This window comes from Phaseolus vulgaris, chromosome 10 (assembly GCF_051622355.1).
Source record: "Phaseolus vulgaris cultivar YP4 chromosome 10, ASM5162235v1, whole genome shotgun sequence".
NCBI classification, from domain to species: domain Eukaryota; kingdom Viridiplantae; phylum Streptophyta; class Magnoliopsida; order Fabales; family Fabaceae; genus Phaseolus; species Phaseolus vulgaris.
The window spans coordinates 9,912,414-9,935,680 of record NC_143507.1 but is presented as its reverse complement, the minus strand read 5'-3'; the positions used below and the strand labels follow the sequence as shown (position 1 = coordinate 9,935,680).

At 32.2% G+C, this 23,267-nt stretch overlaps 2 protein-coding genes across 4 annotated transcripts; both read right to left on the bottom strand.

Annotated features, from left to right (window-relative positions):
• Positions 1-5,130: 5,130 nt before the first annotated feature.
• LOC137818571 (calcium ion-binding protein) lies at positions 5,131-7,083 on the bottom strand. 2 transcript variants are annotated; one of them, XM_068622077.2, is made up of 4 exons: positions 6,974-7,083; positions 6,702-6,822; positions 5,795-5,855; positions 5,131-5,713 (listed from the first exon to the last, which is right to left on the bottom strand). In XM_068622077.2, the coding sequence occupies exons 1-4, from the start codon at positions 7,005-7,007 to the stop codon at positions 5,393-5,395; spliced, it is 537 nt and encodes a 178-aa protein (XP_068478178.1). In that variant the 5' UTR covers positions 7,008-7,083; the 3' UTR covers positions 5,131-5,392. The 2 variants fall into 2 exon arrangements, with proteins under 2 accessions (XP_068478178.1, XP_068478179.1); XM_068622078.2 differs by having other exon boundaries at positions 5,131-5,710.
• Positions 7,084-9,525: 2,442 nt separating this feature from the next.
• On the bottom strand, positions 9,526-22,543 carry LOC137819453 (protein PIN-LIKES 3). 2 transcript variants are annotated; one of them, XM_090296783.1, is made up of 11 exons: positions 22,353-22,543; positions 17,039-17,151; positions 13,714-13,793; positions 13,390-13,514; positions 12,500-12,621; positions 12,153-12,392; positions 11,726-11,821; positions 10,957-11,057; positions 10,639-10,691; positions 10,340-10,525; positions 9,526-9,807 (listed from the first exon to the last, which is right to left on the bottom strand). In XM_090296783.1, exons 3-11 carry the CDS (start codon positions 13,791-13,793, stop codon positions 9,683-9,685), a joined length of 1,128 nt encoding a protein of 375 aa, XP_090152909.1. In that variant the 5' UTR covers positions 17,039-17,151; positions 22,353-22,543; the 3' UTR covers positions 9,526-9,682. The 2 variants fall into 2 exon arrangements, with proteins under 2 accessions (XP_090152909.1, XP_068479408.2); XM_068623307.2 differs by lacking the exons at positions 17,039-17,151; positions 22,353-22,543 and adding an exon at positions 14,604-14,883.
• Positions 22,544-23,267: the final 724 nt, after the last annotated feature.

Sequence of the window (23,267 nt, the reverse complement as noted above, 5' to 3'; positions counted from 1 at the left end):
AGGCCAATTGTTGTTGTTAATTTCAAATTTAAGATTATTTCCAAGATACTGGCGGATAGACTTGCTCTTGTGGCTGCTAGAATCATTTCTCCTAATCAATATGAGTTTGTGCAGGGTAGACAGATTCAAGATTGCATTGGTATTGCTTTTGGAGGTATTAACATACATTCTAAAAAGGTTAGAGAAGGTAATGTGGCTTACAAAGTTGATATTCATAAAGCCTTTGACACTCTGATTTGGAAGTTCTTATTATTAGTTTTGACACGCTTTGGTTTTCACCCCTCGTTTATCAGATGGATTAGTACAATTCTCCGTTCAGCTATGCTTTCTATCAAAATAAATGGTAGTTTGGTAGCTTTTTTCCCTTGCAATAGAGGTGTCAGACAAGGTGATCCTTTGTTTCCTTTACTTTTCTGTCTTGCAGAGGAAGTTCTTAGTAGATGTATCTTTAAACTTGTGAATGATAAGAAAATTTTAAATATGGCTTGTTCGCAAGGTTATCTCACTCCCTCTCATATTTTATATGTTGATGACATATTCATTTTTTGTAGAGAGATATTAAGTCTTTTAGAAAATTGAGTATTTTTATTAAAACATATGGTGATTTTTCTGGTCAATATGTTAATAACTCTAAAAGTAGTTTTTTCACCATGGATAATTCTGCAAAAAATTTCACCAAAATTCAACGTATTCTTTCTTGTAGTCTTGGTTGTTTTCCTTTCAATTATTTAGGAGTGCCTGTTTTTGTTCATGCTACAAATTGTCAATTTCTTCAACCTTTGGCTAATAAAGTCAAATTGAAGCTAGCATCTTGAAAAGGTAAATCTCTTAGCATGATGGGTCAGATTCAGTTGGTTAATACGGTGATTACTGGATTTCTAGCTTATAGCTTTAATATGTATAAATGGCCTATTTCACTTCTTAACCAATTTGAGCAGTGGTGTCAAAATTTTATTTGGACTGATGATATTTTGAAGAAAAGGCATAGTCACCGTGAATTGGGATACGATTTGTTCTCCTATTGAGAATGGAGGTTTGAAGATTATTAATCTTCGTCATGAAAATAATGCACATCTTCTTAAGCTTGTTTGGAACTTTGCTTATAGTAACAGGCCTTGGTCTTTTTTTCTTGAAAGTCAAGGTTCTTAAATCAAAATACAAATTTAGAATGGTTTACAAATCCTCATCTCTTTGGCCTGAAATTAAGCAGTTTTATTCTACTATACTTGATTATACTTCTTGGACTGTTGGTACAGGTTCTTTTATTAATTTCTGAAATAATAAATGGCGTTCTACTACTTCTTTAGCAAATATTGCAAGGTTATCTGATGGTGCTAGCATTCTGGATACAGTCTCTCAGTTTTGGACAGGTTGTGATTGAAATATTACCTTATCTTTAGAGCAGATGCCTCATTTTTTTAATCATATAATGATTAGTGAGGAACAAGATATTCCTAATTGGATTCTAGATGAGTCTAGTCGTTTCACTCTTAAATTGGCTAGGACTTTTTTCTTGGAACCAGGAGTTCCTTGTGGTTGGGGTAAATTCATTTGGTCTTCATCTATTATGCCTTCCAAAACTCTAGTACTTTGGAAAGTTTTTCATGGCCGGCTTCCTACAGATCAACATATTCAGAATAAAGGTTTGCATATATGTTCTATGTGTACACTTTGTGAAAAGCATGAGGAATCTATTCAACATTTATATTTTTGAATGTTCTAATGTTTTGCATATTTAGAGTTGGGTTCGACAAATATTTCTTACTTCTCATTTATCTAATAAGGATGATCTTCTTTCTTATAGTAAGAGTAATGACAGTCCTTTGGTTAAATTGATTAAACTTGTTGTGATAACTTTTTCTATTTGGATGATATGGCATAGGAGGAATTATGTTAGATTTTAGGATAAGATTGAGGCTTCTAGGGCTATTACAGTAATTAAAGATTTAACTTGTCTAGTGGAAAATTCGTCTAAAGCTTCAATGAAGAATGATATGTTGAATTTCAAAGTGATTAAGTTTTTTGGTATTAATACTCGTAGTGGTAAAGTTCTTCGTCCTCTTCTTGTTAGATGGGAGTTTTCTTCACCAGGCAGGGTTAAAATTAACACTGATGGGGCTGCTAGGGGTATTTTGGTCTTGCTACTTGTGGAGATATTTTTTATGGGAGTGTGGGGGAGTTTATTAGTGTTTTCTTTACGTTTCTTGAAGTTTAGTCTGCTATGGTTGCCGAGTTTTATGGAGTTATACATGTTATGGAGGAAACTCAAAAGATGAAGCTTACTAATGTTTGGCTTGAATGAGATTTTTCCCTGATTTGTGTTGTGTTTACTACTAAGACTAATGTTCCGTGGATGTTTCGTAATTGATGGAATACTTATCTTAATTACTGTGGGAAAATCAGGGTTAGGGTTACTCATATTTTTCGTGAAGGGAATATGCATGCTGATAAGTTGACTAATTTAACATTTATTCATAGAGAATCATTTCATTGGTATAATAGCTTCCATTTAGTTTGTTCTTAGAATTCTTTATGAATAGGTATAGTCTACATAGGTATCATTTTTGTTAACATATGAGTTTTGGTTTAGTCCCCCCATATTTTTTGTATTTTTTTTAATAATACTTTTTTCATGTGATGACAAATGATTATTGTTACTTGAGATGTCAGCCTAGCTAAGATGTCAAGTTGCATAGTGATGCCTAACATGAAAGCTTTTATAAATAAAATAACAATTTTGTATATTTTTTCAATCATAATGAAATCACACTACAAGAAAATCATTAAATAACAACTAAATTTAGAAACAAAAAATAATTAGTTACTATATTGACTAAATTAGATACTAATTTAAAGACTAAAAAATTATTGATATCTAATATGGTTTCTATTATTAATAATATATTATAAAATGGTTTATAAATCGGTATCTAAATTAGCTACCAAAGCTTTAACTACTAATATTTTAGATTCCAAATTAGTCTCTAAAAGACTAATAAAGACTAATTTAGAACATAAGTAGTTAGTAGTTAAAACCTTGATAGCTAATAGTTAGAAACTATTTTATCAATTTTTATTAATAATAGAAACTATTTTAGATACCAATAATTTTTTAGTTTATAAAATGATCTCTAATCTAGTAAATATAGTGACTAATTATTTTAGTCTCTAAAATTAGTTTATATTTAATTATTTTCTTGTAGTGTCATATCAACTACAAAAGTAATTCATATCTTTTTAAAAAATAAATAGAACAGAAAATATTATGTTTTTATGCATGTTTCTCATTTTACAATCAATTGAACATTGATTTCAGTTAGTTGATTTTTATGAAATTTTCAATCTAACTTAAACATTTGTGAAAGTTGTGAAAATCTTTTTGAAAATAATTCATCATCCATCTTGTTTTTTAAGCCACGTATTCTAACATTTGTGTCAGTGCAAATTGTATGGGCCAAGCCGATGTAAGATAAACGCGATCATTGGTCTGACCGATGCAAATGCTATCAGGGACGCCATCATACGTCAACCAAGCCCAAAAAAAAAAATTAAATACGTAATTGTGTCGGTCATAATTTAAAAAAAAATAGATTTTCCTTACACCACATCATTAAAATAAAAGATATAAAATACTGTAAAAATTAGATGCAAAATTTTAAAATTAAAAATCCACCTATTAATCTAAATTATAAAAATCATTATTAAAAGGTTTATTTGAGATATTAAGATAAAATTATAATGTTAATTAGCAATTATCTACTGAATTAATTAAAGAGTTAGTAACTCTTATTTACAATAAAATTCCCTCCCCACGGAATTCACATAAATGCCCACAAAATTTCCAAAACCAAACCAAAGCGAACAATCATAAACAGAAACAATAAGAAACCTATAAATTACTAGAACATAAACACCATAAAACTAGCATATAAAATTTCCAAACCAAAATTACCAGAATATAAACAACAACAAAACCAACAACTCAAATCCAAATAAAAAATAAAACCTTTCAACAATTTAAACCTTCGCCAGAGAAAATACCACGAAGAGGGAGTTGAAGCTTTGGAAAGGTGGAGTTGGAGCCGGAGCTGAAATAAAGAAATGAATAAATAAAAAGATTACATGAACAAATAAAGAGAAGAGAAAGATAGAAGCCGGAGAGAGAAAGGAGAGAATAGAACATGTGGGAGGACTAGTGGAGAGAGGGACTGCAATGATGGAGGGACTCGACGAGAGGGATGAAGGCATTGACAGCGCAGGGGGGAACGGGTGAATTTAAACCTCCCCTTTGTACAATGCGTAATCGATGGATGACCTGTGGGTGGGGGAGAAGAGAAGAAGTTAGGGTTAGAAATTGAATGTGGAGGAAACGAAATTGATATTTATCAAACTCTTTGCATTGGCTCAGGCCGACGCAACGACTGACACATTCTTTGTGTCATCTTAGGCTAACGTAAAACAATGCAACAACTGACATGCACTTTGCATCAGTTGTGTCGGCTCAAACCGATGGAAAACGTCGCAATGACACACACTTTGCGTCAGCCAGGCCGACGCAATAACAACAATTCCTTTAGCGTCTACCATGCATCGTATTGACCCACACAACCTTTGTTGTGCGTGCTTATTATGGGTTTGACCGACACAATTCGCATCCTTCTCTTCGTTAACGCAAATCTTACATAGCTCATTCTTGATTTTCTTGCCGTGTAATTCTTTTCATTCAAAAACTCATATTGTCATATATTCTGATTGTGATCTTCCTTCAATTTTCATGAACAACTCGGTAATCTTTCATCGGATACTCAAGCTCAACTTCCCCAAAGTATCACTCTTTCCACCTCCAGATAATCACGTCCGTTCCAATAAAAAAAATAGTAAATGGATGGTTTTGCCCCTTCATAGGTTATGTACTTTTTTTTCTATCTTAGATATGTTGATTTTGAACATATTATTGAATATACATGTTGTATAAATGTTGTTTGTTTACTTCTTTAATGCTCTCTGATATATTTCCTCATTCACTCATCTTTGCATGGTCATTTGTCAAGATAGATGAAGTGAACAAAGGTTGTGTTGTTGTTTCAAAACCAAGCCATGTCTGCATGATGCACAAATGTCAGCAAATGCTTTTTATGCAATCTTTGAGAAAATCTGATTAACACTGCTGGATGCCATTCAATATCATCTCTCAGTCTCTGATGAGACTATTTTCATATTATATCACTCTTAGAATGTTACATTCTGTGATTTCTGAGATCACATAAATTGCTTGGTGAAATTAAAGGATATTTGCAGAAGCTAATTGGCACTAAAATTCATCTGTGTTCAACACTATGAATGTACAAATATTTGCATTGAAAACAAGATGAAAGATGCATGAAAGGGAAGGCTAAAGGGCATTCTCTTTTTGATCAATGGAAGGGATATTCTTGAAGGCCATTCTTTTGGTGAGCTTGATAGCAATGAGAGCCAAGATGGTAGCTCCAGGAACAAAAGCAACATCAGGGATGGCTTTAATGACACTGAGTTGGGGCACAGTCTGTCCAGTTTTCTTAACTACCATGGCAAGTGGTGGAGTCACTAAGCCAGTGATCATCATAGATTCATCTGCTTTGCTCAGATTCACATTATCATTGATGAATTTGGTGAAACTTTGCTTTCTCTTTTCATCATCAGATTCATTACTCCATTCATCATCATAACATTTCTGCTATTGTTAGAAACAGATCAGTTAAGGAGGAATGGATATTACATTATTGTTCAACACAAAGGGGAAGAAGAGTTAACTCACCTTTATATCATCATGTGGTGGTGCATCATAATGCTTACCAGGCAAGGCCATGTTAATTGCACTATGAAAAAATAGTTGACAAACTATCATTAAAACTGATGTTAATGTTCATTTTAGTTTCTTGAAAAAAATTCTATAGTTTTTGTCTTTGTGGACTCTTCAAACATTTGTTTATGTCTCACCCACAACTATAGGATAATCAAAGTTTGGAAAAATTTGTACTTTACACTAAAAAAATTATTATTAAATACAAATTAATTTTAAAAATAAAAAATAATTAATCACTATATTAGATAAATTAAATTAGAGATTAAGATATCTAAATTAATTTCTATTATTAATAAAATTTATAAAATATTTAATTAGTTACCAAAGTTTTAACTACTAATTTTTTAATTTAAATTAATTGATAACTAAAATATTGGTAGCTTATTAAATACCAATTTAGAAAGTAATTTATAAATTTTACCAACAATAAAAACTAATTTAGATACCAATAATTTTTTTAATATCTAAAATAATATTTAATTTAGTCAATATAACAAATAATTATTTTTTACTTCTAAAATTAATTTCTATTAAATTATTTTCTTGTAATATATATATATATATATATATATATATATATATATATATATTACTATTATGAAACTTGTTTCACTTTAGTCCTTTAGAAAAAAAAGATAAAAGATAATCTTTAGTGTAGGGACCAAATTGTTAATAAGTTTAATGATATGGACACTCAATGTAAACTTTTCTGCTTTTAAAATCAACTAGAGACTTTAATATATGCTTATTAATATAGAAATCAATAAAGTTGTGATGTTGTGAAAATTTGAATATTTTCTACTTGCCTCTTTTCCTTTTCTTTTACCAGGGTATGAATTGAAATGACATGCATACTTACTTGAAGATATCAAGAATGGCAGTGTGGAAGTCTTCAAAGTTTTCAATTTTTCTCTTTTCAATAACCCTATCATAGAGAGTTCCTGTTACCATAGTCATCCCCTTGCTCGCAAGCTCAACTCCTGATATATCCATTCATTTAAGATCAAATCATGTTTTTTACACACATGAACATAAACAGAAAATGATGCATTTTCTACCTGTAACTATAAAAAAAAGTTATGAAGAACAGAAGTTGGAATTCTGAAGCAAAATAAAAGCAAGAAAAATGACCTGTTCCTCCCATGTAACTCATAACCATTCCCATGATGTGTTTGTGCTGTGAGAATGTTTGAGTTTATGAGCACAAAAGCTTATGATAAGAGCAATATATATGAGAAGATACAACGTGGGTAAAGGAAATGAGTATATATGTTTGTTTGGTGAAAGTAAGGTATTCTTTCTATTTTTTATTTTTTTTTATATTTCTTTGTTAGATTCTTGCCTTCAATTGGCCTGTTGCTTAAAGCAGGCATATATGCATGATGGAGGGAGAGAGAAACCTCTTTTCTGCAAATTCCAATGATATATATATATATATATATATATATATATATATATATATATATATATACACACACACGTGTGTGTGTACGTTTGAATTGTTCTAACTTTTTTATTGGAATAATGCAAAGGGAATGTGTAACAATTCAGCATGAAAGTCAAAATCTATTAAACTAGTAACAACTAGTTAAATCAACTACCTCAAAAAACGGCGAGAAAAAAAACCTACCTCAAAAGACTACATTAAATAATTTTTTTTAATTAAAATTGGTGTAATATAAAGTGAAATGATTTACTTAATTGATTGAATTAACAATTTGAAGTTTAACAATCCTACACTACAAAGAAAATTATCGAATAAAAATTATTTTTAAAATTAAAATAATTAGTTACTATATTAATTAAATTAAAAATTATTGGAATTAAAATAGTTTCTATTATTAATACAAATTTATAAAATATTTTTTAAATTAGTATCTAATCATTAACTATCAAGATTTTAGCTATTAATTAACTATTTTATATTTTAAATTAATTTTTATTATTTTTAAAAAAATTAATTTAAAATCTAAAATATTAATAACTAAAATTTTGATAACTTAGATACTAATTTAAAAATCATTTTATAAATATTTATTAATAATAAAATTTATTTTATATATTAATAATTTTTAGTTTCTAAAATATTATCTAATTTAGTAAATATAATGATTAATTATATTTTATTTTTAAATTTGATTGTCATTTAATTATTTTTGTTGTAATGATATATAATTATCCTATCTAATGAAATTAGTGATGAGATTATTTAAATAATAAAAAATATGCTCAATTTCTATGATTTGCTAAATTTATCGGATTAACGATAAGGATAATTTTTTTTATCAGCAAAGAATAAATAAAATTAAAGGGAATACTTCAGGGGTATCCCAACCCATATACAGTAACCAGAAGTGGACTTCCTATATCATCCACAAGTTTATTATTTAATATACCAAAAACCATGTCTTAAATGAGAATTTTCTATTTAAATTATTACAAAAAAAATGATTTTTCTATTTAATATCATTCACATGTTTACTTTAATTTAACTAAAACATACAGTTAATGATGTGAGTTAAGGATAAATATTATTTATTGATATTTTAAGATATTTATGATTTGCTTTACATATATTATTTAATATAATTAATTAACTTTTTTTTAACTGAAATGATTTAATTTTTATCATTTGTCAGAAAAATAATGGTTTATATTTTTTTAAACTCTCTCAGACAAAAAATAAATTTAATGAAATCTATGAAGAATCGAATCGGGCATATACGTAATAAAGAAATCCTCTTTTACCCTTTTTTTTTACCTTTTGCGTTTTGGATTAGAATCACTTTCTATGTTTATGATTTTTTTTTACTTAAAAAAATCGTTTTTTCAACCTTCTAAAACGCAACTTATAATTTTTTTAGCAATAATTAACTTCACCCAAACATACTTTCATTTTTAAACTTTTAATACACACTTTTCTCTAGCAGAGTTTCATTTTGTGTTTAAAAGAAAGTTTAATCTTGTGTAAATACTTATATAGTATTGATAAATTTTAAATAACTGTTACAGAAATTAACAACTTTAATATAAATGACATTTATGATTAAAAAATTGTATAAAACATATTTTTAAAAGAGAAAAATGAAAGAATTTTTTTATAAGTACAAATTAACTTGTGTATAAACTAATCTATAAAATGTTTTGTATAATTTTTTTACTGATTCTTTTTCTTCTATATTAGAAATATTTATAGACAAATTTATAAGAAAAACTTTTAAACTCATGAAAAGTCTATTCAACTGTGCATTTTTTTAATGTTAGAAATTGACGAATAATATGTTTCTATAATATTACTAGAAAATAATTAGTTACTATATTAATTAAATTAAATATTATTTTAGAGACTAAAAAATTATATTATTGATATATAAAGTAATTTTTATTATTGACAAATAGTTTCTAAATTGGTGTCTAATTAGCTATCAATTTATTTAGATTCTAAAGTTGAAGGTTTAGGGTTTAAAATATTGGTAGTTAATTAGATATAATTTAGAAACTATTTATAAATAATAGAAACTAATTTGATATCAATAATTTTTTTAGTCTCTAAAATAGCCTATAATTTAGTTAATTTAATAACTAATTATTTTTCCTCTAAAGTTGGTTTCTATATAATAAATTTTTTTGTAGTGTAGGGAAACATATATCATATTGAAGAAAAAATATTGAAGACATTTGTATGTTTTCCATATATTTTTGCATTGTTCAAATCTTTATCCCTCTTTACACTCATAATTTAGCCAAACTATGTTCAATTTTGGCTCCTTATTGCACTTAACAATTAACAATGAAACATGTGTTGTGTGAATCATCAAAACAAACTATATATATAAACAATTATAGTACAAGCCACATAAACAATGTGCACCAAAGAGGAAGCAGAACTGCAGCACAGGAATAAGTTGCTAACATGATAGCTGAGCACTCACACTCACCAACTCCAAACATTTGAGTAATTGTACCTAGAACAATCATAAATTGAACATTTGTTTCAATTAAATGTGTGGATATGTCATAATGTAAAATAAACTATTACATGTGGATGTAAACTAAGTAAAATATATTGAGAATCCAAAGATTTTCAATAAACAAGAAGGAAATGTCATTATTTTAGTTAGGACAATGCTTGTTAATATCAAATTTTAGTGCATGCAATTTGTTAAGTGTTGAAAATGTTAAAATATGAACAAATATGATTATTGTATGGATGTTAAAATTTTTTTATATGAACAAATTTTAGTAAAATATCTTTGAAGCCAAAACAATAGTTTTTGAGCCTGTGATGTCTTGGTGCCATTGGAGTTTGTTTTGCTATAAATCTCAAAGTTATCACATCTTTCAAAATTGTTGGAATTTCACCATCAATTACTTTTGCCCTTTTCTTTAAGAAAAAGTTTACTACACACTCTATAAGACATCTAAGTGAGTTCATTCAATTTATAAAGGATAACACAAAAAGAAAATGCTATTGTTTAAGCATCATAAACAACTTACTCACTACCATCGCAGGTGGAACGACATATTGAAGCAGTAAAACAAATTGATACAATGGATCATGGCGGATCAAGTTGAAATGAACTGCACTTTTGACAATGCATATGCCTATTACCGGCAAGACAACAAATTTAACCACAATGATGCCAACAATAAGTGGAACTTGTTGACCTATTCCTTTTAAACCTGAAAAACATCCAATTTATGTCCTCACATTTTCAAATATAACAAAACTCAATCTACGAGACAAAAAGAAAAAGTTAAAAATTTAATTTTTCTAATTAATGAATGATTATTACCCTTAACAAGGTTTGCCCCAAGCAGTAAGACCATCGTTGGAACACTTGCATCCCTGAACACCAGGAAGAAGTGAAAATAAATATAATATACAACCAAATAGTTTTTTTTTAATATATTTTAGTATATTACTCAAACATAGAGAACAAGTTATTACATGATCTCTAAGCATTACATGTTCATGGTCTTGATTGACCAACACCCATGTTGCATGTAGCTGTATTTTTAAATTTATGAAAAAGAGTTACATGAAACATAAATATTGATCAGGATCATGATGCTTGACCATACTATAATTTCTTGTGGTAGAGGTCACTCACCCCAACATGATTAAAGTGTCTTGAACCACATTGAAGATAGCCTTGTCACCAACTAGGAGTTTTCGAAATTGAGGCACAATACCAATTGTCAAACCCAGAATCTACATACACAAAAGTGAAAGGAAGTGAAATTATTTTGAAAAACTAAATATGTTTGATCACATTCCATTGTCAATAAGTGGCACAAGGCTAAGTTGGTTTTGCTTTGTCTAACATTCTCATATCATGAAAACAATGTCTCATTTAAGCACTAAAGTTAAATATTTTCATTGCTATTTAGTGAAGCTTTTTCAAAAGGGGTATTGGTCTACAAACACCTTACAAGAAGTTTGATTCCCATTAAGTAGATCACAAGTTTAAGTTGTGTATGGAAAACGTTGGTATTAGGAAGAGTTTTGCCTAGTTAAGTCTACCCTATTTTGACTCAAGAAATATCAAATTCAAATGAGCCATGGACTAAACAAATTAGAATTTAGGTGATGTAACTTTGTTTTGTAACTAATATATACATTATCCTATACTTTATAAATATCATCTCCTTCAAATGAATTTCTTAAAAAAAAGGATATTTGTAATGGATAAAAATGCTATCAAGATTCTTTTGAACACATTCTTTATTGATAAATAAAGTAAAAAAACTACAAATTATGAGAGTTTCATTTCTTATTTAATGATTCATGCTCAATATTTGATATTTTTCACTTAAATTTTAATCAATAATGATGATAAAGTAACTTTTTTTCTAATAACAACACAATCATGGACTTACTGCTGCTATAGTGGAAGGAGCAATTAGTGTCTTCATCTTTTTTATCTTCTCAGCTAATAGTTTCAACCATTTCATAAACTTTAGCTTTTCTGGTACCTGTAAAAATCTTAAATAAGATCTCTATCACATAAAAAATTTAGGATATGAAATCATGTTATATCACATATCAGTCTTATCATCTTTTTTTATTTTTATTTCACTAAACAAGGCATTTTGCAAATACATTATGTCTACACCACCAATCACTCTTGTTTATTCCATACAATTTAACTCTGATTCAAACAATACAAGTTTTCTTACAAAAAGGTTTTAATTCATTTCATTGTAGTTGAGATTAAATTGATTATATAATTAGAGGACACAAAAATTCATGCAATACAAAAATGTTTACTTAAAGTAGTTATATTATATTAGAAAAGACAATAACCTTTTCTTGTCCATTAGCCACTTTACATTCAAATTTAGGTGGATCTGTACCACCATTAAGCTTTTCTGTATCCTCATTCATGACTAATGCTCCACAAGGGCATTTCAATAGATTTTTTGGGCCAGTTTCTGTTGTAGACTTTGGATTTATGGAGGATTCATCAACTTTGACTGCATCGATCTTAGGAGAATATATACGAACAACGTTAAATGTAAAACACCAAGAATAAGTGTATCCTACCTGAAAAACCAGAATCATGTGAAAAACTTTTAAATCATTCAAACCTCAACTCCATTGTGTGATGTAAATATTTACTAAGTGGTAAAAATCCAAATCTCTTATCATACAGCCATTGACAGAGAAGCATATGCAAGTCCATTTCTATGACAAATAGCTTCATCTCCAAAAGGGTTGTTTTTGTCTTCACAGATAGTTGGAACTATAATTAGAGGAAAACTAGCCAGATTTCCTACAGAAATCAAACACCAAATGGTCATATATACACGTTTATGCATAAATTATCTTTATTTATACCATGGTTGGAATTATTCCACTTAAATCTAATCTAATTATACCTAAAGCAGGATTTAAGTCTAACTTAATATTATATGTATTATATATATTTTAGTTATATATTTAGTTGATGTGAGATTTTCGACACACCTCTTTATACCAAAATATAGTAGGTGATACAATAGACTTAAAAAACTTTAATATACAGGATATACTCTAATTATAAAATAGACTCTAATACCATTTTAAAAAATTATTTTTTAAACCTAACTAAATCTCAAAATCAGATCATGAACATTGATAATATCATATAAAGTAGATTTTAACTAAACTTTAAAATTGACTATATATAATTGAATTAGAACAAATTCAAGAATTAGGATAACAGTAAATTCTTATTGGTGTGTGTGTGGTATGATTTTTCATATTGGATTTTTTTCCGGAACACAAACATTTTGTATGGTTATCTATTCAAAATCTATAAAATTTGAAATATTAAGCACCAATTTAAAATTATTACTAAAATATGATTTATAAGGTATGATTATTTATAGTGAAAAGTTTTATCCTACTAAGGGAGAAGCTTCATGAATATTATAACTACAATAAGAGGTCTAAATATAGGTTACATTTATTCATAACACTCAAATCAACACATCCTTATTTCATCACATTTACACATATCATATGTTACATTTAACATAAAATATTTAAACAAACCTACCTGCAGCACAGCATCCCAACACTAAACCATGCAGATGAGGAGGAACTCTAATTGTTTTGATCATTAACCATCCAGCAAATGTTCCAGTAATGTATGTTACAAGAATACTTAAGGGCATGAACCACCTTCACAACTCAGAAAGCAAATTAAGCATAAACCAATTAATCATACAAAACTTGGAACAATAATGGTGAGAAAAGTCATTTTATTATCTTGAATTGTTGAACTCTTAAACTAGATAAGGATATATATAAAGTATCTTGTTTTATTTTATTAATTTATTACTAATAAAAAAAATAATGATGAGAAAAAGTATAAACTTACAACATAACCATGCTCTTTATGGTTAAGGTATTAGAGATGCCGCTATAGATAAGAGCAGGGGTGAAGACAAAATACACCATCTGTAAAAAATAATAAAGAACAATATAAGAGTCAAAAAAATAATTTATATGAAAAATTTGTTATAATAACTATTTAAAAAATATATATGTATATTGTTTTTATTGATTTATAGTGTAATTTTTTTAATGTTATTACATAAAATTAAACTCCTGATTTTTTTTCCATGGTCACAGATAAAAAATATTTGGATATATTTGGGTAGTGCTCTTCACTCTTACTTACGAAAATTATAAAGAAACATACATTTTCCAATTAGTCATAGTAAAATAAAATTTATTCCATAAACTAATTAATATATATCTATATATAATCCGCATAATGTAAATAATAATTAATTCAATACTAAATAAATATTACAAGGATCAATAAAACAAAAACTCAAAAGGATAAAATATCTATTTTCTGGCATTAAAAATTGTATTTTTTTGGTAAGGATTAAAAATGAATATATGGATTAGTCATGTTTATTTTTCATTGAGTATATATTAATTACAAATAAAATATGTTCTACAGACCTTGAACTTCTGTCAAAATTATTTTGTTAATGATGGTAACATACCAAAGCAAGGATGTTGTGCTTATTTGAAATGAAGAAAATTATGGTTTGATTAAGTGTTAACCACAAGAGAAAAATACATGTAGATACTAACTAGTAAATTGGAAATAAATAAATAAAAAATCAACAAAATAAAAGAGGAAGGAGTGAAATAAGCTCTAGAAAAATATAGGATCATTATTTATTTTGCATAAAATTTTGTTAAAAAAGATATCACTGTTAAAATTATGAAACCCAAAAAAATTATACTTACAGCATTAATGTGCTTTGTGGCATTTTCTCTGAGTATATTAAATCGATGATGTGCAAGCAATGCCCCAAGAACAGTGATCAACAAAAGTTTCATAATTGATGTAAATGCAACAAAGAAAAGCATCCAGAAATCCATATTGTGGAAGAAAAGAAAAATAATTTCTTCAACTTATTATGAAAATTCTAACACTTTCTAATATTCACATCTGAAGCAAGTATCAAATAAACACAATATTCATCTTGCTCTAAGCTGAATATAATTATTTTCTTAATGTCAATACAATGGCTGCTGAGTGATAAATTGGGCTATTTAAATTTAGAATATTTCCAAAATATTATAAAAAAATATTTTGTGTTTTTATAATCTAAGAGCATTAAACTATTAAAAAGGGCAATATTATAAATATTTTATTTTCAGAAGATGCCCATTGCTATTTATTTATTTAATTACTTGGAGTTATAGAGCCATTTAAAGCCAAATTTAAGTTGACTAAGAAAATTGTATTGTCTCTTCAATTACATGGACACTATACTAATAATAAATTAGTATAATAAAAAAATACAGATTTTTTGTATAAGCTATTGTCTATACGTGCACAAATGGGACAACCATGAATTATTGGTGAATAAATGTTTCACAGAAAGGTGAATAAATTCTGTGTCCATTCCATTAATAAGATTATTTCATGAAAGTAACATGAGATTTTAATAAATAATTAAAAATTAAAATTGGTCTATAGTGAAGAGAATGATGTCAAACGATTCGACGTGCTTTGGCAAAGTATATATATGACAATAATTTTGTTAAATATGGTTTAATTATGGAAAATTCTTTCTACTATATCAAATTTATGCATATAATCAAAATAACGAAATGTTCATGGGAAATGATAACTTTTTGAAAAGGTGTTGATAAAAAAAATACTTAAAAAACATTTTTTTAATATATTTCTGGATTTAAATTTTCATAATATATTTTTTAATTTTAAATTTTTTTATTCGTCAGATTTTGTGTTCCAAATTTGAATTTTCAGAACACGAATTTTGGAAAAAAAATTCTGAAATGCATTTTTAGATTTTGTGTTATGAATTTGAATTTCTGAAACACCATTTTGAATTCTGGAAATTTTTTTCTGGAATGCATTTTTTTAATTATGTGTTCCAAATTTAATTTTTTGGAATGTATTATTTGCCTTTTGAATTTTTTTTCTAAAACAAGATTTTGACCCTCGAATTATATTTTTAAAATTTTGAATTTTGAAATTCAGAATAAAGGATAAATTTGAAAATTTTAGGGTGCAAGTTTAAATTGATATGGTGCAGGAAAAACTTATCCTAGATCAAAGGGAAGTGGGTTGAGTATAGATACAGGGAAGAGTGTTTTTTCCTGCACCGTCAAAGTTCTTTTTCACCCCATCGAATAAGTAAAATGACTAAATTCCTCATCTAATTTGGTCTCTTTCCAAAATATATTCTTGAAATGTTATTCTGAAAAAATACATTTCAAAATGTATTATATACATTACAAAAAATTTATTTCGGAAATCATTTCCAGAAAATGCTTTCTGATTCAATAAAGCTAATATGAAAGTGATTTAAAAAAGGGTAAAATCATCTTTTCAGTTATTGATGAGGTTTAGGAAGAACTTTTATGGGGGTGTAGGAAGAAACACCCTACATGGAGTTGCAAATGAAAATTTGAATTCTTTTTAGTTCAACAAAACAACCAATTGCTTCATTTTCTTTTCAAGTCTTCATTTTTCCTCTCATTAACAACCTAATTTCCTTTTCCTTCTCTTGTAATCTTCCATGTGAATAGAGAAAAAAAAATCATTCATGAATATTTCATTAAATGATATATTAATTTACATTATTTAGATTATTAGTAAATAAAGATATCCTATAACTTAATATTCATATTAATATCATATAAATAGTATTACATTCCTAATAACTATCATCTCATACTAAATCACATCATTAAATGAATCACAATTCACAAATTTATGATAGTTAATAACATATTAACGTATTAAACAATTAACATAAATCAAACATTTGAAACATATAATATAACATTAATTATAATTATACTACATTTTAAATTATTTACATACAATTAAACAAGTATAATATGGTATTAAAAACAAGAGAATATCATTTGAGTAAAGAGTTATTGCTTGACTGATATATCCAATTGAAACAAAGCTTACATACAATGATCTTCTAGCTACAAGAGGATGTTTGAGCAAAAGACTCTTCACTTTTATAAAATCGAAAGTCTTATTCTTAATCTCTATTTCACTTGAGTAATCTATATTACTCGAACTCTATATAGGAACCAACCAACATAATAGAAAAGATAAAAAAAAACAATATTTTTAACTAACATATGAGTTTACTACAAATATTAAATCAAGTTAAAACTACATTCACCTAGAGAACTATTGAAGTTTTCGTCTTCCTCCTTCGGTCGGGCAGGTTGTTGGGGCTGGGATCCTTCTCACCTTCGACTCTCAGTCTCAGGTGAACACCGAATGGGGGGGTACCTGCAAAAAAAAAATATTGAAACAATTATGAATTCCATTGAGTTTCCCTTACTTGATCAAACAACCCAAAATTCAGTTATTTCAACTACATTAAAATGATTTTTCAAATTGGCACTCCGATGCTCAAGTCAGTAAAGCGGGTGATCAGCACTCGGGTAGGTGCACAATAATAAATGACGTACCTTGTTCCTTGGAATGTGTACTATTTATATTATTATAATGGGCTTACCTCATTGGGCCTGATTAGTGGAATGGGTCACACTTAGGGTTGTATTACCTAATCCTTAATGATGGTTTAGCTTCACTAACCTTGGTTTGAGCGTTAATGGTTGTACGTGTCGGTCGGTCGGGCCGCCCGTGGTGTCTCGGCCAGCTTGGTCAGACAGACTGGGACACGTCAGCGTGTGTCTCGGTCATCTTGGGTAGGGAGACCAAGACACGTCATGATGTCGGTCGGCCATACCGGTACAGTTGCCCCCCAGGCTCGAGTATGGGTTCATCCGATGAGTCTTGAATGGTAGGTATCGGTCGGCCTTCCTTCGGTGTGAGACTATTGGGCTTCCCGAGGTGTGATGTGATCTTCAGCGGCGTGACGTGACGTGCATTAATGAGGGGTTTTTCGGGCGGGAAACGTTGTGGACCGTTGGATCTAGGAGATCTAACGGTTGAGATTGATCCGATGTTTTGAATTCTGAGGTCCTTAGGCCCTATAAATAGTGGTCCCAACAGTGCCGAGACGTTGTGCTTTTTCTTTGTGAATTGTTTAATAGCCGAGCAATCTCTCGTCCTAGCTCTGAGAATCGAGTAATATCTCGCCCTCTTCATTAGACTCAGTCTCGTCTTTTTTCACAAGGTTAGTTATGTCGACCTTGTCTCGGCCTACGTCCTCTTCTTCTGGTCACCCTTCCTCTCCTCTCGGTCGCCCATCTCTTCCCCCTTGGACCTTCTTTTTCTTTTTCTTCTTCTTCATCTACCACTGACTCCTTGTTAATCAGGGTGGTCGAGGCGCCACCTCAGGTAGAGGTAGTCAGGGGGGACGATCCGGCCAATGCGGTTGACCGGTCGGACTCTCCCCCGACGGCCATTCCTCTCGTGGACCTTAGCTGGGTGGACCCTAAGGTGGTTGAGATCTCGTCCACCTATAAGACCGAGGTGTTTGTGACCAAGTTTTTGGCCAAGCACCCGATTCTAAAGGCGGGCGGACATTCTCACTACTTTAGCGTTTTGCCTTGTGAGCCCATCGAGAGTGTGTGTGCTTGGGGCGATCGGATACCGGTTCCCCCTTCTTCTACATGTACACTTGTCTTTTCTCGGACCTACATGTCTCTCTCCCCTTTGACAAATTCACAATGGGCGTCCTTCAGACGCTCAACGTAGCTCCCACCCAGATCCATCCAAACACCTGGGTGTCCCTCCAGGCCTTTCGCCTGTTGTGCGATGTTATGCGCCTTCATCCCACTCCCTTTTTTTTCTTTCTTACTATACCTCTCACCCCGCCAAACCTACCTCTTGGCACTCCTTGGTCGGTCGGTCGGGGTGTGTGTTATTTGACTCCTTTATTGTCTCTAATAAGAGATTCAAGGAGAGGTTTGTAAAAGTTATCGTTCGGCTAGAGGCGACGACCTTCTTTTTTGACAAGGCTAGTCGGTCTCGGTTCCCCCTGTATTGGATTGCCAAGCCTCGAGATTTTAAGGTGTGGCCGAGGCCGATGGAAAGTGACGATGAGATGGAGATTCTCTCCCTCTTCGATGCACTTTCGAGGAAGCTTCCATGCAGGAGGTTGATCGGTGCTTATGTCGAGACGGCGCAATGGGCGGCCGTTAGGGGTATGAGTTTTTGTATTTTGCTTTGTCGGTCGGTATTTTGTTCTCGTCTTTTAACAATTGTGGTTTTTTTATTTTGCAGCAAATATGGTTCAAGATAAACTAGCCGACGCTAGCGTGCTGGACAAGTATCGGCAAAGGGCGACCAAGAGGAAGGGGCGTCAAAGCATCGACATCCTTCCTTCCACAAAGGGCTCGGATGCCCGTGCTAACAAGGGCTCAGTCGACCCTTCCCACAAGTTCAAGAAGAGGTCGAGGGATGGTGGTAATATTGCCACTACCACCCAATCCCCCGGCTCCCTAACGACACCTCCACCTCGTCGGGAGACGGTCGAGGTGGACTCGCCCCCACCCAGGCACGTGGAGCAGGCGACTCCTCCTCCAAAGACCGACCGGGTGATGGAGGTCTCAATGTCGCCCCTTCGCCTTCTAGGAGGTGACTTGTAGCTCACGCGAAGGGTTCGTGTGGCCCTTCCCGAGGACAGTCTGGAGGTCATCCGAGGCGTGCCTTCGGCGGATTTGCTAAGGGGCGACCTGGAGATGCTCACTCGGTCGTTCGTCATGGTCCAGTTGGGCACCCAAGAAAGGGAGCGCCATGCCGAAGAAATCTCTCGGTTGGAACATGAGGTGGGCGAGGGTGCCGAGCGTCTAAGGCAAGCTCTAGCTGCTAACTCCGATTTCTCGGAGAAGATAGCTCGGGAGGCAGCTGAGAGGGAGTTGGCCCAACAAGAGACCGTTGAGGCTAGCCGTCGGTTGGAGGGGATGAAGGTCGAGATGGTCAGGGTGGTGGCCGAGAACGCCAATCTGAAGAAGATGGTCGAGGAGAGAGATGAGAACTCTCGTCCTCGACCGATGAATTAGCCACCCTCCAGGCTGCCAAAGACGAGGCCAAGGCTGAGCTTGATCGCAACTTTGAGGAGATCGAGGAGTTGCTCAGGCAAAGCTTTCTTCGGGTTGTGCGCCAAGCCCACGTGCTCTATGGGGGACCGTCGACCTCTGGTGCCTTTGACCTCGACCATGAGGTGTATCAGGGTCGACTGATGCCCAGTGCCAAGGCGAGCACTTTGATAGCGCAAGAGGCTGGACAGACCGAAGGCGAAGAGGGCGAAGGTCATGAAGATAACCAAGATTAGATTTGCCTTCGGCCGGGCTGTGGCCTTATTTTGTCCTTTCTCTCTCCTCCGAGACCGAGGTGTGGCCTCCCCCTTTGTTATATTAAATGTATCACCCTTTATTTCATCATTTGTACCGTTGGTCTTTTTTGTTTCTAAGAAAATTTTGCACAAGTTAAAAAGTCGGTATTTACTTGTTTGGGCGATCGGCCGCTAATACGAAGATTGTAAAAGTGTAACTCGTTGTCGACCATTGTTTATGATTGTTTTAATCGAACAAATTTAATTGGCTGTCGGCCATTAATTGTGATTGTGTAAATCGAACAAATTGAATGGGCGGTCGACCATTATTGTGATTGCTTTAATTCAACGTGTTGAATGGACGATCGACCATTAATTGTGATTGCTTAATCGAACAAGTTAAATGGTCGATCGACCATTAATTGTGGTTGCTTATTTGTGCCAAGTTATAGTGTTAACTTGGGTGTCTCGGTCGATCTCGGCAGGGTATGCCGGTTAAGGGTTCATCCAGACCGAGCCGAGTGAGAGGTGTTGGCAGGGTATATTGTTTAAGGCTTCGTCCAAACTAAACCTAGTCGGTCGGTCTTGGCAGGGTATGCCGGTTAAGGCTTCATCCATACCGAGCCGAGTGAGAGGTGTTGGCCGGGTATGTTGTTTAAGGCTTCGTCCAAACTAAACCTAGTCGGTCGATCTTGGCAGGGTATGCCGGTTAAGGCTTCATCCAGACCGAGCCAAGTGAAAGGTTTTGGCAGGGTATGTCGTTTAAGGCTTTGTCCATACCAAACCTAGTTGATCAGTCTCGGTAGGGTATGTCGGTTAAGGCTTTATCCAGACCGAGCCGAGTGTGAGGTGTTGGCAAGGTATGTCGTTTAAGGTTTCGTCCAGACCAAACCTAGTTGATCGGTCTCGATAGGGTATGCTGATTAAGGCTTCATTCAAACCAAGTCGAGGAGTTGCAGGAGAACAATGCTAGTATTTTGATGAAAACGCCTCGTCAAAACCTCCCTGGTCGGGTGAGGAAAGAATGAGTGACTTTATTTAATTCAGCTATAATAAAACTTGAGGTGCGTGGCTTTCCACGTCCTCGGTACAATTTTGCCCGAAAGCCACTCTAAGTGATAAGCTCCCCCCTTTGCGACTTCTCGAACTCGGAAAGGTCCCTACCAGTTGGACGAGAACTTTCCTTCATTTTTCCTCGCATCGCTGTGCATCCTCCAGACGAGGTCGCCTTTCTGAAAGCTCCTCGACCGGACTTTTGTGTTGTATCGCCTTGACGTCTGGATCTTGTAGGCGGTCTCCCGAATCCTGCTTTTGTCACAAAACTCGCTTACCAAATTGAGGTTGACTGCTACGCTTTCCTCGTTTAGGGTGAGGTCGAACATCTGCCTTCGTATGGTGGGCTCGCCCACTTCGACCGGGATCATGACCTCAGCCCCATATGTCAGACTGTAGGGTGTTTCCTGGGTGGTAGTCTGGGGGTGCATTTGTACGTCTAGAGTACTTCTATCAGTTCTTCGGTCCATCGGCCTTTTGCCTTGCTCATACACTTTTTCAGCTCATTGAGTATGACCTTGTTGGCAGACTCGGCCTGCCCGTTGGTTTGCGGGTGTTCTACCGAGGCCGTAACAGACTTGATGTCCAGGTCATCATAGAAGGACTGCAGGCCTCAGTCAATAAAGTATCGGCCATTATTAGTTATTATCGTGTGCAGGATGTCGAATCGGCAAAAAATGCTCCTCCATACGAAATTTTGCACATTTTTGGCCGAGATGGATGCAAGGGGTTCGCCCATGATCCATTTGGTAAAGTAGTTGACTCACACCAGGAGGAATTTGGTATGTCCTTTTCCTGTCGCAAAGGGACCGATAATGTCCATCCCCCAAATGTCAAACGGCCATAGGGAGTTAATATCGTCCAGCTCTTCCGGCCTTGTGAGGTGGAGAGGGTCAAACTCCTAGCACTTGGCACATTTCTTCACGCACTCGGCACAGTCACCCAAAGCAAGGATGTTGTGCTTATTTTAAATGAAGAAAATTATGGTTTGATTAAGTGTTAACCACAGGAGAAAAAATACATGTAGATACTAATTAGTAAATTGGAAATAAAAAAAAAAAATCAACAAAATAAAAGAGGAAGGAGTGAAATAAGCTCTAGAAAAATATAGGATCATTATTTATTTTGCATAAAATTTTGTTAAGAAAGATATCACTGTTAAAATTATGAAACCCAAAAAAATTATACTTACAGCATTAATGTGCTTTGTGGCATTTTCTCTGAGTATATTAAATCGATGATGTGCAAGCAATGCCCCAAGAACAGTGATCAACAAAAGTTTCATAATTGATGTAAATGCAACAAAGAAAAGCATCCAGAAATCCATATTGTGGAAGAAAAGAAAAATAATTTCTTCAACTTATTATGAAAATTCTAACACTTTCTAATATTCACATCTGAAGCAAGTATCAAATAAACACAATATTCATCTTGCTCTAAGCTGAATATAATTATTTTCTTAATGTCAATACAATGGCTGCTGAGTGATAAATTGGGCTATTTAAATTTAGAATATTTCCAAAATATTATAAAAAAATATTTTTTGTGTTTTTATAATCTAAGAGCATTAAACTATTAAAAAGGGCAATATTACAGTATTTTCAGAAGATGCCCATTGCTATTTATTATTTTAATTACTTCGAGTTATAGAGCCATTTAAAGCCAAATTTAAGTTGACTAAGAAAATAGTATTGTCTCTTCAATTACATGGACACTATACTAATAATAAATTAGTATAATAAAAAAATACAGAATTTTTTGTATAAGCTATTGTCTATACGTGCACAATGGGACAACCATGGATTATTGGTGAATAAATGTTTCACAGAAATGCTATAGGATCACTCTTATATGTTTTTATAATACTTTTATTAATTATTGGATAAAATTCTGTGTCCATTAATAGGATTATTTCATGAAAGTAACATGAGATTTCAATAAATAATTTTAAAAATTAAAATTGGTCTATAGTGAAGAGAATGATGTTGAACGATTCGACATGCTTTGGCAAAGTATATATAAATATGGTTTAATTATGGCAAATTCTTTCTACGATATCAATTTTATGCATACAATCTGTAATCAAAATAATGAAGATATAAAAAAT